The sequence below is a fragment of the Papilio xuthus genome, unplaced genomic scaffold (assembly GCF_000836235.2).
Source record: "Papilio xuthus unplaced genomic scaffold, Pxut_1.1 DF828037.1, whole genome shotgun sequence".
NCBI lineage: Eukaryota > Metazoa > Arthropoda > Insecta > Lepidoptera > Papilionidae > Papilio > Papilio xuthus.
In genome coordinates, this window is record NW_013530612.1 from 384539 (window position 1) to 400340 (window position 15802).

Genomic DNA, 15802 nt, shown 5'->3' on the forward strand with positions numbered 1-15802 from the left:
ATATAACATGATTACAAAAGGAAAAGTAAATAAACCCGATCGGATCTTCACAAAACGACCTGGCTATGTTAAAACGGTAAATGATTTTACCCTGTGTACTTGGAATGTACGGTCACTGTACAGAGACGCAGGACTTAGATTGCTATGTCAGCAGCTTACAGCTCACGGTGCTAATATTACAGCGATACAGGAGATGCGTTGGACGGGAAAAGGCATAATAGAAAAACCTAATTTCAATACCTATTATAGCTGTCATGAGAAACATCACATCTTTGGTACCGGCTTCATCGTCGATCGAAAGATGAAGTCCCTAGTTATAGATTTTAAACCAGTAAATGAGAGGTTATGCACAATACGAATAAAGGGTAAGTTTCATAACTATACAATTGTAAATGTCCACGCACCGACCGAAGAGACGGATGATGAACAAAAGGAACGCTTTTACTCCGAACTCGAAGATTTATGTACAATGATACCAAAAGGAGACATTAAAATGATAGTTGGCGACTTTAACGCTAAAATAGGTCGAGAACAGACGTTTCTTCCTACAATTGGCAACCACGGTTTGCACGAAAACACAAATGACAATGGAATGCGTCTGATCACATTTGCAGTATCCCTTAATTTGGTTATAGGTAGCACATGTTTTCCACATAAAGACATACACAAAATGACATGGTGCTCCCCGGATGGTAAAACATTTAATCAAATTGACCACGTCCTCGTAGATAGCCGGCACTACTCGAACTTGTTAGATGTTAGGACTCACAGAGGAGCTAACATAGACTCTGACCACTTCCTCGTTGTTGCCAAAATAAGAGCTCGGATATCTAACCTGAAATATAAAAAACACCAAAAAGAAAATAAGTATAATATTCAACTTTTAAAGAACGATAATGTACGAACTCATTACCAGAGCGAAATAGAGAATCTCCTGGCAGCCACCGACCAAAATGAAAGTGAAGACCCAGAACACCAATGGCGTAAATTACAGAATATAATCCATGTTGCAGCTCAAAACAGACTGGGGTATACAGGTTCTGCAAAGCGAAACGAATGGTTTGACGAGGAGTGTAAGGCTGTTACGGACAGAAAAAATGAGGCGTATCTGAATATGCGTAGTTTTTACACACGAAACAAACATAAAAAATACGTGGAAAGCAGGCGAGAAGAGAAGCGGGTGCACCGTAAAAAGAAAAGAGCTTTTATAACATCAGAAACAGAAGACATGGTTAGGGACTACCTAAGAAACGATGTAAGAAAATTCTATCAGAGAATAAATAAAGGAAGAAGGGAATTTAGACCAAAAACATCAGCTTGTAGAGACCTGAATGGGGAGATACTGAGCGAGCAAAAGAAAGTTTTACAAAGATGGGCACAGCATTTCGGTCAACTACTAGGAAATAACGTCCGGGAAGCCCCGTACGAACAAATAGCAGTAAACATTCCCGAAACTAACATCTTGACACCAACCCTGGCGGAGGTATCCATAGGATTGAAAGGGTTGAAGAACAATAAAGCTCCGGGAATAGACAACATTCCTGGCGAGCTTATAAAGTACGGCGGTCCAAGCACTTTACATGCATTGCATTCCTTAGTTGCCCAGATCTGGAATACTGAAAAACTGCCTAGCGAGTGGAATGTGGGAACTATATGCCCACTACACAAAAAGGGAGACGTATTAGATTGTAAGAATTACCGAGGTATTTCACTTCTGTGCACGGGATATAAAGTGCTGGCAAAAGTGTTATTTAATAAACTCGCTCCATACGTCGAAGCAAAAATTGGCGAATATCAGTGTGGGTTTCGACCGAATCGCTCCACAATAGATCAAATATTTAGCCTCCGCCAAATTCTTGAAAAAACCTTGGAGTACAATGTGGATACCTATCACCTATTTGTCGATTTTAAAGCTGCCTATGATAACGTGGACCGCGCATTTTTGTATGAAGCCATGAGAGAAATCAACATCCCAGAAAAACTAATCCGCCTTACAAAGATGACATTACAAAACACAAAATGTAAGGTAAAAGTCGAGTCCGACTACTCCGAGCCGTTTTATACATTCAACGGCTTGCGGCAGGGCGATGCGCTCTCATGTCTTCTGTTCAACGTCGTCCTCGAAAAATGCATCAGAGATTCCAAGATCGTAACTTCGGGAACGATATTTTATAAATCCGTTCAACTACTGGGCTACGCAGATGATATAGATATCATAGCCAGGTCAGGGCCCGAAATGGAAAGTGCTTATCTTGCTCTCGAAGAAGCATCCAATGGAGCAGGTCTGACGGTAAATGCAGAAAAAACGACATACATGCATGCTTCAAGATCAACACCTGACATCAATGAAAAAGTTGTAACCATAGGGGAACATAACTTTGCGGTAGTGGATAGTTTTGTCTATCTGGGTTCAATGGTGACGAGGGAGAACGAAATATCTGTAGAGATCAGAAGACGAATAATGGCGGCAAATAAATGCTATTTCAGCCTTTTAAGATATTTTCGTTCTAAACTTCTAACCCGAAAAATTAAACTACTACTGTATAAAACACTGCTGAGGCCTGTACTAATCTATGGTTCCGAGACTTGGGTTCTCAGTAAAGGCGATGGAATGCATTGCTGGTGTTCGAGCGGAAAATTCTCAGGCGTATTTTTGGTGCCGTGTGCGAAGACAACCAATGGCGAAGCCGGTACAACCAAGAGCTCTATGACTTGTACCAGGAGCTGAACGTGGCGGGACACATCAAATTGAACAGGCTTAGATGGGCCGGCCACGTGGAGCGGATGGATGAAGCCAGAGTCCCTAAGAATGTTATGGCGAGTAATCCCGAAGGTCGTCGAAGTCGAGGGAGACCAAAGCTCCGATGGATAGACGGCGTTAATAAGGACGCAAAAAAAGTGGGCATAGCAAACTGGAAGTCCGTGGCCAGAGATAGACCGAGATGGAAAAAGTTGCTGGACCAAGCCAAGGCCCACAAAGGGCTGTAGAGCTAGCAGAATAGTCTATAATATTATCTATATAAAGAGGTTTAATTATATAATCTGGATTTACTTTTACTTAATTGTACTTCCTATTTCCTGAATTCACCGCTACGCTACTTTGAAGACTTACCAAATCTTACTTCTTACTAATAATATAAATGCGAAAGTTTATTTGGATCGATGGATGTTTGTTAGAAGGTATCTCCGTTACGGCTCAATAGATCTCGATTAAATTTGTCACAGATGTCGAACATATGTATTCTAGAAGAACACATGGGTTATACTAAGATCTTTTAACTCCGCGCGAAGTCGCGGGCGACAGTCTAATATAACCATAGATATAATAACATAATTTGAATTATTACGGAATAGTTACACTGTAATAGGTCTCATTTTATTTACTTTTGAAAAAAGAATATAGGATTTAATTTGAACATCGTTGATTGTAGTTAAAATTCGCTCTTTTTTTTACGTTATCAAACATGTTTTAAATTTTGTCCCTCTCATTTTCTACTAATAGTAAAAAGGTGTTATCATTTAATGTATAAACAAGTCGTTATAACGGTACGCAAATTAATTTAACTATCTTACATTAATTAGTTATAATTAGCGATTTGATGTTTCGTACTTTTATAATTATTTCACTAATAAGTGCTGCCATCTTTTGACAATAACCATAACTTGGTGTTTAACATCTTCGGTCCACTTAAATAATCCAAGTAACTTAATATTAACTTGAAATATATAAATCAACTTAAGCCCTATAGATTGCAATTTTCCTCTTAACTGAATCACAAGAGTCTAAAAATAGCACTAAATAAAGCGCTCAATAAAATCTAACATAAACACATGCGCCATTCGTAAGATTACTTCTATTGAATCTGTTTAATTTAAGTAGGTCATCTCGTTCTTTTCATGTTCAAGTGTTTGATCATATGTTTAATTTTGTCGGATAATAGTCGACTGTGATATCTGTCTCTTTCAAGTACATGTGACATAATAAATGCTATCTCTTTCCAACATGGACCACTTTCGTTTAAAAAAAATAGTAGAAATGATTAATGGCGTTGGTTCTTTGACATTTCGTAGTATTTGTGAAAAATGTGAGAATTTCAGTTTTATTCGCGGATAAATTAAGTTTTCATGAATAAAACAATATGCTTATACTAAGGAATTGGTGTTTAAATCTTGTGAAAAGGGTGTGACTCTCTGTGCTTATATGTAATCGTGGAATTGAACTAGTAAAATTTGATCATTTTACTTCTATAAATATAATAAATATTGAATTGTTTTATAAAAAATAAGAAGTTCCTATTTCATACCGGGTTTTTGTGCACTCAATTATACAAGTTAATTTCGTAAGTTCATATTACGCGAAAAACAAAAAATATATATAATTCCTAAAATCATAACATAAACAAATTTTTATTACGAAAATATTTATCTTAATAAATGCAAAATAAGTGTACCGTTAATAAATATGGTATTATAAAGCTGAATCTTGTGATTAAATATGAAAATTGTGATTTAGTGTTTTGCGAAAACTGTGGACATTCTAATTCTAAAATGGTTACGATGAATTCATCAGAAAAGGTTGGGCAGAAAGCCATGCAACAAGGACCCTCTAGGTTTGTATATTTTTTGGCGCGTTTTTATCACTTCCTGTAAGATATAGGTCAATTAACAGTTTTCATAACTGTATTGTACACAATCTAAGCTTATGGTTATTGAATACTAGCTGTCGCCCAGAACTGTCTGCACGGAATTAAAAAAAACTTAATTAGTAGCCTATGTGTTCTATATTATGTTCTACATTTATGCCAAATTTCAGCATGTTCATCCAGCTGTTCTGGAGTTATGTTCAAACAAATCTATGCAAATATTTTCATTCATAATATTAGCAAGACTATTTGTGATGCTGATCATAGACAAAAGTATTTTATTTATAGCATACTACAATTACACCCTTAGGGTAGGCTCCGAGCCCCTTGATGGGGACATATAGTGAGCTGATGATGATGATACTACTATTAGACATAAATTAAACACCTTTTGTAATCTATATCAGCTTAAAATTCATTATGTAGTCAGCCATATTGGATTTACTAGGTAACAAACAACCATCCATCCACACATTTGTAGTTTCAAAATACTTTTTTTTTGGTGAAAGCATTATAAAATATTTTGAGATGTTCTTTTCCTTCGTTAACAGAGAATCGAAATGTGTGAAAGAAGACAAAGATATCCACAAAGAGAAGGAGAAGAAAGAAGTAGGTATTGCAAACCTGCCACCAAATGTACAAGCTTTGATGTCAACTATACCATCACCGGAAGAATCACCTAACTATTTGATTTATAAGAAGGTAATTAATAGTTGTTTTTCTCAAAAACTAGCTGTAACCTGCGATTCCGTCCGCACGGAATTAAAAACAAACGCAGTAGACTATGTTCTATATGCATGCCAAATTTCATCGGGATTGATTCAGCTGTTCTGGAGATACCTTCAAAGAAACATCCATCTAAATATTTGCATTTATAATATTAGTAAAATATGTGTGAAGTCATCCCCCACTGGGCCAGCATTGACTATGACCTAGTCAGTGACTAGGGTAGGCTTTGTAAATTACCAAACTGCTGCCTATAGACATTCATGATAGCAGATGTGTTGTTTACCTTTAATCAACAGATTGGATGCACAGAAGAGAATATTTCCCATTCCTATGTAGCTCCTACTTCATCTAATCCCCTTCCCTTTCCTATCCTTTCCTTACGAACAAAAGGGTGGCAAAGGAAACAGGATTATTTTTAAGTCTATGGTATGCAATGAAGAATACTGGCTTTAATGAAAAGTTTTACTTTTCCAGATGGAATCCATTGTAGAGAAGATGCAAGATGAGACAACAGGTGTGCCTGTCAGGACTGTCAAGAGCTTCATGAGTAAAATACCTTCGGTGAGATTTTTATAGTATAAGATCTTTATAGTACAAGAGCCAATGAAAAAGTACACAATTGAATTTCATTTCGTAGTGAAGTGACTACTACCAATATATATTCGCAACAAGTTAAAATGCATAGAAAGAGTATATTACCTCACTGGGTGTCCCCTACCCTGTCAAATACACTTACCTATACTATCCTTAATAGAAGTGGGTGGAAAAAGATAGTCAGGGGGTGCACAGAAAAATGTATTGCCACACTAAGTGTCCCTTACTCTGCCAAATACATTTACCTATCCCATCAGTATAAGAAAAGGTTGGGAATGTATTAAAATTTGGACTTCAGCACCCACATTTATCAGACTGTAAGCAGACTTCTACTTCATGCCTGTCTTCTGTGTTGTGATATTGTGCCAAGCGAGTAAGAAATTGGTGGATGCTGGTTTTAGATCTTTCTATAATTTGCCAGGTGTTCACCGGTTCAGATCTGGTGGCATGGATAATGCGCCACTTTCGCCTAGAAGAGACCTGGGAGGCGCTGCACTTCGCGCATCTTCTTGCAGCTCATGGCTACCTGTTCCCTATAGATGATCATTGTTTGACTGTCAAGAATGATAATACTTACTACAGGTTAGTGGGCGTTTCCACTGCTGATTGTATCGTTGTTAAAATGTCAAGCAAGACTCAACTTATTCAATTTCCTCTAGGTACCAGACCCCATACATATACACGGAATCTATTCAACCTCCTGTAACAATACTATTTTCTTTCAGATTCCAGACACAATACCTCTTTACAGGGTCTATTAGACCCTGTATATCAATATTAATTCGTTCATATTCCAGACCCCATACCTGTCTACAGGGTCTATTCGACCCAGTATATCAATTTTATTTGCTTTAGATTCCAGACCCCATACTTCTGGCCATCCAACCAATGGGAGCCGGAGAACACAGACTACGCTGTTTACCTCTGTAAGCGTACAATGCAGAACAAAGCTCGTCTAGAACTGGCTGACTACGAGGCGGAATCGTTGGCCAGACTGCAGAAGATGTTTAGTAGGAAATGGGAGTTTATATTCATGCAGGCTGAGGCTCAGAGCAAGGTATCTTACGAATAAAAAAAATTTAATTAGTAGTCTATGTGTTCTTCCAGACTATATTCTACATGTATGACAAATTTCAGCTTGATCCATGCAGCCGTTCTGGAGATATCTTCTAACAAACGTACATCTAAACATTCGCATTTACAATATATTTGTTATCCCATAACTAAAGAAATTAGATTAGATATATTTGTTGTTAAGAAAATGCTATAGCAAAGATAGAAAAGCTCAGTTTTTTTTTCATGCAACTAGCTTAAAAGCTAAAATTGTCTTATATTGGCTATTCTAAATAAGCTTTCTTTATTTACATAGATTTTTATAATTAAATATTGGAAACAGAACAGGTTGGACGAAGATGGTGGAGGCCTTTACCCAAAGATGACTATTCTAAAATAAAGCTTTGTATTTTGTACATGTATTACAACAGTGAAAACTCATTAATGTTGATTTAATTTGATTCCAGGTTGATAAGAAAAGAGATAAATTGGAAAGGAAAGTGTTGGACAGTCAGGAGAGGGCGTTCTGGGATGTTCATAGACCTATGGTGAGTTAATCTATTAGTTTACACTGAAACTGAACCTTAGGAGTCGAAAAGACCTTGTAGGGGGTCGAAGAAACCTTGTAGGGGGTCAAAAAGACCTTGAATGGTATCGGAACTTCAGATTATTTTTACTAAATAAAAGTTTGTGTTCTTCAAGACCATGTTCTATATGTATGACAAATTTCATTAAGATCTTCAGATGTTCTGGAGATAACTTCAAACAAACATCTAAACATTCGCATTTATAATATTAGTAATATATAATTTCCAGCCCGGCTGCGTTAATACAACAGAATTGGATCCAAAGAAATTGTCTCGTATTAATGCGTTGAAAGCAAGACGACTGCGTCAGTGTCAGGAATTGTTGTTGCAGCATAATATAAAGGTAAGAAATAAAAATATACAGGGTCTTCATATTGTGACGTCACAGCTCTCCGAGAAAAATATATACAGGGACACCATTATTAAAAGATTTCAATCATCCTGTATTATTAAAAGATATGGGACATCTTGTATTATTAAAAGATATCGGACATCCTGTATTATTAAAAGATTTGTGACATTTATTATTTATTTATTTATAAAATAAATTCCAACTTGATACGTTCACGCGTTTTCGAGAAAAAGGGTCTTGACAGACGGACGGACGGACAACAAAGTGATCGTATAAGGGTTCCGTTTTTTCCTATGAGGTACGGAACCCTTAAAAATAATACACCCTGTATTACTAAAGGATTTTTAAAACAAAATTTTGAATCTGATTCGAGTTTTATAAGAAATTGTTCAAATAAAATCGTTATAAAGATTTAAAAAGGCTTAATATTTTTTTTAATTTAAAATTTGCTTTATTTCTAGACAAATCCGATAGTAACAATAACAAATCCGCAAGAAATTGAAGAGGAAATACAGAAAAATGCTGAAATTAATACTGTCAAGGAAAATGGTAAGAAACCCATCTTATCTATACTAATACTAGTTGTCGCCCGCGACTCTGTCCGCCCAAATTAAAAAAAAAACATAATTAGTACCTTATGTGTTCTTTCAGACTATGTTCTATATGTATGACAAATTTCATTAACATCCATACAGCAGTTCTGGAGATATCTTCTAACAAACATACATACAAACATATTTATAATGTTAGTAAGAAGTAAGATAATAAACCAAATTTCTTTATATCAAAAAATCTTAGCAATCACAGCATATTTTTGAATAATTCCCTTTGTTATAAAAAACCCTATACTTAAGTCACGCTGTAGGCTATATATTTTCACGCTATTACACTTAGGAGGTGAATAAATTGAATTGTGTTTATAATAGAAAGGGATATATTGCTAGCCATTCAGCAAAGATGGCTGCCATGGTAACGGTAATTTTCAGCCAATGACAAAGGCCTAATTTCATTTAGACTTATGCAGTCATTCTGGAGATATTCTAACAAACATACATACAAACATTCGCATTTATATTAGTAAGAAGTAAGATAATAAAAAAAAACTTCTTTATATTAAAAAATCTTGGCAATCACAGCATATTTTTGAATAATTATTTTTCTTATAAAAAGCTCTATACTTAAGTCACGCTGTAGGCTATATATTTTCACGCTATTACAATTAGGGAGTGAGTAAATTGAAAAAAAGTCGCTATGAGAGAAAAGGTCAAAAATTGCAGGCCAATAGCATCAAAGATGGTTGCCATTGTAACGATAATTCGTAGTAAATGGCGAACCGATTCATTTAGCTTCATAAAGCCGTTATGGAGATATCTTCTAACAAACATTCGCATTTATATTAGTAAGAAGTAAGATAATAAATCATAAATAAACTTCTTTATATCAAAAAATCTTAGCAATCACAGCATATTTTTGAATAATTCTTTTTGTTATAAAAAGCTCTATACTTAAGTCATGCTGTAGGTTATATATTTTCACGCTATTACACTTAAGGGGTGAGTAAATTGAAAAAATATATTATGCAAGAAAGGGACAAAAATTGCAAGCAAATAGCGAACGCCTTTCATTTCATCAAGCAGTTTTAGAGATACCTTCTAACAAACATTCGCATTTATAATATTATTAAGATATCTTATTTCAAAGATTGTTAATTATACAAGTATTTTGACAATGTAAACATTAGGCGAAACATCAGCAATAATAGAGCAAACTGAGGCCGTACAGCAAGATATAGAGCAACAAATTGAAACAGCAAGGAGACAAGTTGCGGTACTAAAAGCTCGTCTTGAAAGAAGAAATGTACGAGTCAGTAAAGTTGCTGATATGTAAGTACTAGCTGATGATGATTTTTTTTTATAACACAAGGTGGCAAACGAGCAAGCGGTCAACTGAAATCGCTGAAATAGCGAAGTGATCGTTGCAAATAGACATACGCAATTGTATATGCGTTGTCTACCTTTAATCGACGAAGGAGAGGATGCACAGAAAGAAAATATTTTCCCTTTCCATGCATCCTCTCATCTGGAAAGTCCACTTCCACTTCCCATCCTTTCCTTATAAAAAAAAGTGTGGAAAGGGAAAGAGGACTAAATTAGGTCTCCGACACGCACACTCATCAGACTGTAGTTGGGATTACTTCGCACTTGAGTCGTGTCTTCTGTGTGCTCGTGGTATTTCACTGAGCGAGGACAATTCCTGCGAACATGTTAAAGCGAGCTCTACCACTGTTAAAAACATAGGATAAATTACAAATCAACTGCATTTATCTTATGTTAAGGTGAAGGAAAACATCGTGATGCTGCACATATCTGAGAAAGTCAAATGTGTGAAGTCTTGCACTGGACCAGCATTCACTATCACATATCACTTAGGGTTGACTCTACCCTAAGTGGGGATTTAAAGCTGATGATATTTTTATTCAGGTTTATATCATTCTGCGAACAATATGTTGAATATGATCCATTTTTAACACCACCGGAATGGGCAAATCCATGGATAAATGACACCACGGAGCTATGGGACCAAGAGAAACAGTGGTATGTTATATGTATTGTAGTAAATGTAAACAAATTAACTGACCAGATAGACTTCGAACTGCCTCAAATACGGGAAAACTGTTTTTAGGATTTTAAACCTTCTCTAGACCTACAGGAATATTTAAAGACCAAGATATGATAAATTCGTTCACTTCTCGAGTTTTAGCGAGACTAACGAACAGCAATTGATTTATATTATATATAAACTAGCCGTCGCCCCCGACTCCGTCCGCGTGGATATATAAAAAAACTAAAAATAAAAAAATAATAAATAGTATCCTATGTCCGTCTCCATGCTCTAAGCTACCTCCTCAACAATTTTCAGACATATCGGTAAAGTCGTTCTTGAGTTATAAATAGTGTAACTAACACCTCTTTCTTTTATATATATATAAATATAAAAATTAGTAGTCTATATGTTCTTCCAGACTATGTTCTATATGTATGACAAATTTCATTTAGATCCATACAGCAGTTCTGGAGATACCTTCTAATATACATCTAAACATTCGCATTTATAATATTAGTAAGATTAATAAAATTAAAAAGCTTGTATGTATGAACAAAACAATATTTTAAGTATTTTTTTTTAAATATTTGTATGTATGTATGTACGTTTGAGTTCATTCATTCATTCAAACCTTATTTCAGTAGGATAAAGTTCAATTTTACTTACAACCTCTTTTTAAACTTAATAAAAATATGTACAAAGTTAAATAAACCTTAAACCAACACAATAAAGTTCAATATGCGATTAAAATCTACTGTAAACTCCGCCGTAGTATAAACGGACCTTTAATCATATAACAGCAAAGATCCACTGCCCTCCCGCCGTGTCCGGCGCTGGGCATTCGGTCTGCGGGAGCTGCTGCAGGACAGCGCGGGCAGGGAACACTTCGCCAAGTTCCTGTCCAAGGAATTCAGTGGCGAGAATCTCAAGTTAGTATATTATATACACAAACACTATACACACTACATTAACACACATCGTGGAATTTGGGTAAGCGAGAAACCACTATAAGTGAGAATATTTTTCCAGTCTGCTCCGTAAGCGAGAAACCTCTATAAGCGAGAATGTTTTTCCGTCTGCTCCCTAAGCGAGAAACCTCTATAAGCGAGAATCATTTTCCGCTTTACTCCGTAAGCGAGAAACTCGTGTAAGCGAGGAAATTCAAAGTCCAAATGGGCGAACCCCGTAAGCGATAAATTTGGGTTAGAGAGAAACCTCTATAAGCGAGAATCATTTTCCGGTCTGCTCCATGAGCAAGAAACTGTTAGGAAGAGTCAGTGTTCGGTCCGGATGGGCGAACTTCATAAGGGAGAAATTTGGGTTAAAGTGAAAACTCTATGAAATTTAGGAGTTTAGGAGATACCTTTTAATAAACATACATCTGAACATTCGCATTTATAATATTAGTAAAATTTATTTAATGTCATTTTTATGCTAATGTATGAAGTTAAGAAAATTTTGATTATAAAAGTCATGGCCATGTCATGGCTTTGCATCAAAACGGATCTCTTTCAGATTCTGGTTGGCAGTGCAAGAGTTGAAGTCTTTGCCAATAAGTCGCGTTGCTTCCTACGCTAAGGACATTTGGAAGGAATTCTTAGCCGTGGACGCGCCATCTCCGGTCAACATTGATGCTGCTAGTCGGTTAGTTTATAGATTCTAGTAGTTTCATGGTAGTTTCTGGTAGTTTTTGGTAGTTTCTAGAAGTTTTTGAAAGTTAATGGAAGTTTAGAGCCCGCGTATCCTTACGCGTGGAATTAAAAAATAACATAATTAGAAGTCTATGTGTTCTTCCAGACTATGTTCTATATGTATGACAAATTTTATTGAAGTACGTTTAGCAGTTCTGGAGATACCTTCAAACAAACATACATACATCGAAACATTTGAATTTATAATATTAGTAAGATTCTGATAGCTTTTGGGAGTTTTTATAGCTTTTTGGAAGCTACTGTAAGTTTGCGGAAGAGTCGGAAAATTTGTTGAAGATTCTAGAAATTACTGGAACTTTTTGGAAGTTTTAGTAATATCTGGAAGTTACTAGAAATATCCGGAAACTTCTGTATGTTTCAGAAGTTTGAATGTTGGTTACTAATAATAAAAGTTTGATAGCGCCATCTATACGTCAGTACGTTTACAACGCCATCTGTTGACTTTTGTCTGTTTGTTTTGAAGCTTTTTTTAAATTGTATTTTACAGTGAATTGACTAGAGTGAAAGTGGAGTCGGGAAAACCGGACAGATACTGCTTTGATCAAGCACAAGTAAGTTTTTGCCCTTGAGGGTAATATTTGCAAAAATGTGTAAATTGTAAAAAAAAAACTTAATTAGTAGTCTATGTGTTCTTTCATACTATTTTTTTATATCATAAGGTGGTAAACGAGCGAGCGGTCACCTGAAATCGCTGAAATAGCGAAGTGACCGTTGCCCATAGACATACGCAATTGCATATGCGTTGCCTACCTTTCATCGACGGAGGAAATGCACAGAAAGATAATATTTTCCCTTCCCATGCATCCTCTCATCCGGAAAGTCCACTTCCACTTCCCATCCTTTCCTTATAAGAAAAAGGATGGGAAGGGAATGAGGAATAAATTAGGTCTCCGACAGGCACACTCATCAAACTGTATTTGGAATTGCTTCAACTTGAGGCGTGTCTTCTGTATGGTCGTGGTATTTCACTGAGCGAGGACAACTCGTGCAGATGTTAAAGCGAGCTCTACCACTGTTAAAACTATGTTTGACTATGTTCTATATGTATGATAAATTTCATCAAAATCTGTTGAGCTGTTCTGGATATACCTTCTAACAGACATACAGAAATTCGCATTTATAATATTAGTAAGATTTCTTTGTATTTTCTTTTCCAGGCTCACGTGTATCATTTAATGAAATCAGACAGTTATTCTAGATATTTGCGTTCAGAAATGTATAAAGATTATCTAAATGGAGCTAAAAAGAAGGTAATTTTTATATATATATCTAACTCCGTCCGCTTGGTATGAAATAAATACTTAATAAGGGAACATATCCATACTACTTGACCTATTTTTTTAGTTTTTTCGACCTCTCCCTCCCCTCTGTGAACACTCGTACTACATGCCAAAACTACCCCCCCTTTAGTTTTTACAGGTAACAATTGAATAAGAAATAATTTGGCTCATACTCTTCTTTATAGCATAAGACTGCATGCATACTTAAATTACTAGTTAATTATGTATTATGAAAAAAAAAAACAAGTAACGACTACGTGACTAAAATCTGACCCCCCCCCCACTCCTGTGACTGACCGTAGTATTTTAAAGACTCCGCTCCCCCCTCCTAAACGTGTCACGTAGTATGGGTATGTTCCCTAAGTAGTCTATGTGTTCTTCCAGACTATGTTCTACATCTATGTCAAATTTCATCGAGATCCAGCTGTTTTGAATATACATTCAAACAAACATCCATCCATCCATCCATTCGCATTTATAATATTAGTAAGATTTTTTTTGCACATCTGTTCAGTAACTGTGGAAAATTTCATGTCTGTTCGTATAATTTTCTTTACAAATGTATATATATATATATATATAAGTTTTCACGTATTTTAATATTGTTTTTTTCTTTCCAGACATCAGTGAAAGGAATTAGATCTATCGTGTCTTTTACGGGCCGTAAAGAACAGTCTACAAACTAATGTTTGTCTGCAAACATATAAAAAAGAACATAAAAATTACTTGTTAATGTCAAATCTGACAGTTCGTGTCTATAGCAGATTTTAATCTGTGTTTCATTTGACATGTCAATTTTTTTTTTCAATGTCGTGTATAAACTTATTACTTGGAAGGTGTGACATTAAATTATGTCAGCTGACTGCCCGACAATGTCACTGCATCCTTGTCGGACTTTGTCACTCTGACAGATGTCAGTGTGACGTCGTTATGTTGTCCTATACTAAAATGTAAAGAAATACTCATCCTAACATAAATGTGAGTTTATGTTTTTTTTTTATAGATCATATTAGTGTTTAGAATATAGGAAGAATGTAAAATACCTTTTTGTAGGAAAATCATTTTTTTTTAAATTAAATTTAAGACATAAAAGCCAATGCAATGACAATCTAAATGTAAATAATGCATTTTTTTATTATTTTCTGTCGATATGACAGTTTGACAGTAAACCGACATATATAATTTTGACAGGCTGTCAAAATTATTTAGTAAAATTGCAGTTAACAATGCAATATAACTTCACAGTCATATTGTAAATAAAAACATGTGTTTTTTTTGTTTTTGAAATATACTCATTAAAATAAAAAAAAATATTAGAAATATTAAGAACATTTTATCAATACAATCTTCAAATGTTTATCCTTTATTGTATAGTCGAACCTGGATAACGGAGAGTCCAAGAGACCGGGGTTTTCTCTCTTGTAGAGGTTTCTCTTTAACACGAGTTCCTCGCTTATAGAGGTTGGGTCCGGACATTGACTCTCGCTTGTAGGTTTCTCTCTTACCCGAGTTTCTCGCTGATGGAGGTTAAGAACTGACGTATAACTCTCAGAGTTTTTCTCCAAACCGAGTTTCTCGCTTATAGAGGTTGGGTCCGGACTCTCGTGTATAGACGTTTCTCTCTAGCCCGAGTTTCTCGCTTATAGAGGTTGTCTATTGGTATTATACAATGACTCTCGCTCTGCGTTTCTTGTTTATTCGGGTTCGATTTGTGTCTTAGATGTTTATCTTGGATTTTCGCTGTCTAGACATAGAATTTCACGTGATCGTAACTTAACAACGGTTATAACTGGTTATAAACAATTATAGCCGTTTTTGAATGGTTATATGTATTGTGGACTATTTTATGTACAGAACGAGACATGCCAAAGATAAATCTATATTTTTTTTCGAGTAGAATTTTTCAACATAATCTTTTCTTTGACGTACAGAAGCTGAAAATGTCAAATCTCGTATCAAACCAAAGTTTTTTTTTAATATTAAGACTTAGTTTTTTTTATTGTAAGCAAATTTGTTAGATTGTAGTTTGTTTGGATAAGTAGTTTTTTTTTCAATTGTGTACAATTTTTAATTTCATCACTTATTATTGTGGTTTCAAGGAAGATCTGAAGTTTGTAAATAAATACAATCTAATCTGGAAAAGCGAGAGGCCAAGCGATGTTTTCACCCGAGTTTCTCGCTTATAAAGGTTTCTCTCTAACTCGAGTTTCTCGCTTATAGAGGTTTCTCTCTAACTCGAGTTTCTCGC

At 35.4% G+C, this 15802-nt stretch overlaps 2 protein-coding genes across 2 annotated transcripts; both read left to right on the plus strand.

The window, feature by feature from the left end:
* The first annotated feature begins 670 nt into the window (after window positions 1-670).
* LOC106114561 (uncharacterized) lies at window positions 671-2988 on the plus strand. Its single transcript, XM_013307823.1, has 2 exons — window positions 671-2467; window positions 2722-2988. The coding sequence occupies exons 1-2, from the start codon at window positions 671-673 to the stop codon at window positions 2986-2988; spliced, it is 2064 nt and encodes a 687-aa protein (XP_013163277.1).
* Window positions 2989-4054: 1066 nt separating this feature from the next.
* RSG7 (regulator of G-protein signaling 7) lies at window positions 4055-14265 on the plus strand. Its single transcript, XM_013308068.1, has 15 exons — window positions 4055-4610; window positions 5195-5345; window positions 5847-5933; window positions 6388-6548; window positions 6822-7023; window positions 7487-7567; window positions 7836-7949; window positions 8420-8507; window positions 9700-9841; window positions 10439-10552; window positions 11363-11491; window positions 12078-12206; window positions 12762-12825; window positions 13432-13524; window positions 14175-14265. The coding sequence occupies exons 1-15, from the start codon at window positions 4435-4437 to the stop codon at window positions 14238-14240; spliced, it is 1797 nt and encodes a 598-aa protein (XP_013163522.1). The 5' UTR covers window positions 4055-4434; the 3' UTR covers window positions 14241-14265.
* Window positions 14266-15802: the final 1537 nt, after the last annotated feature.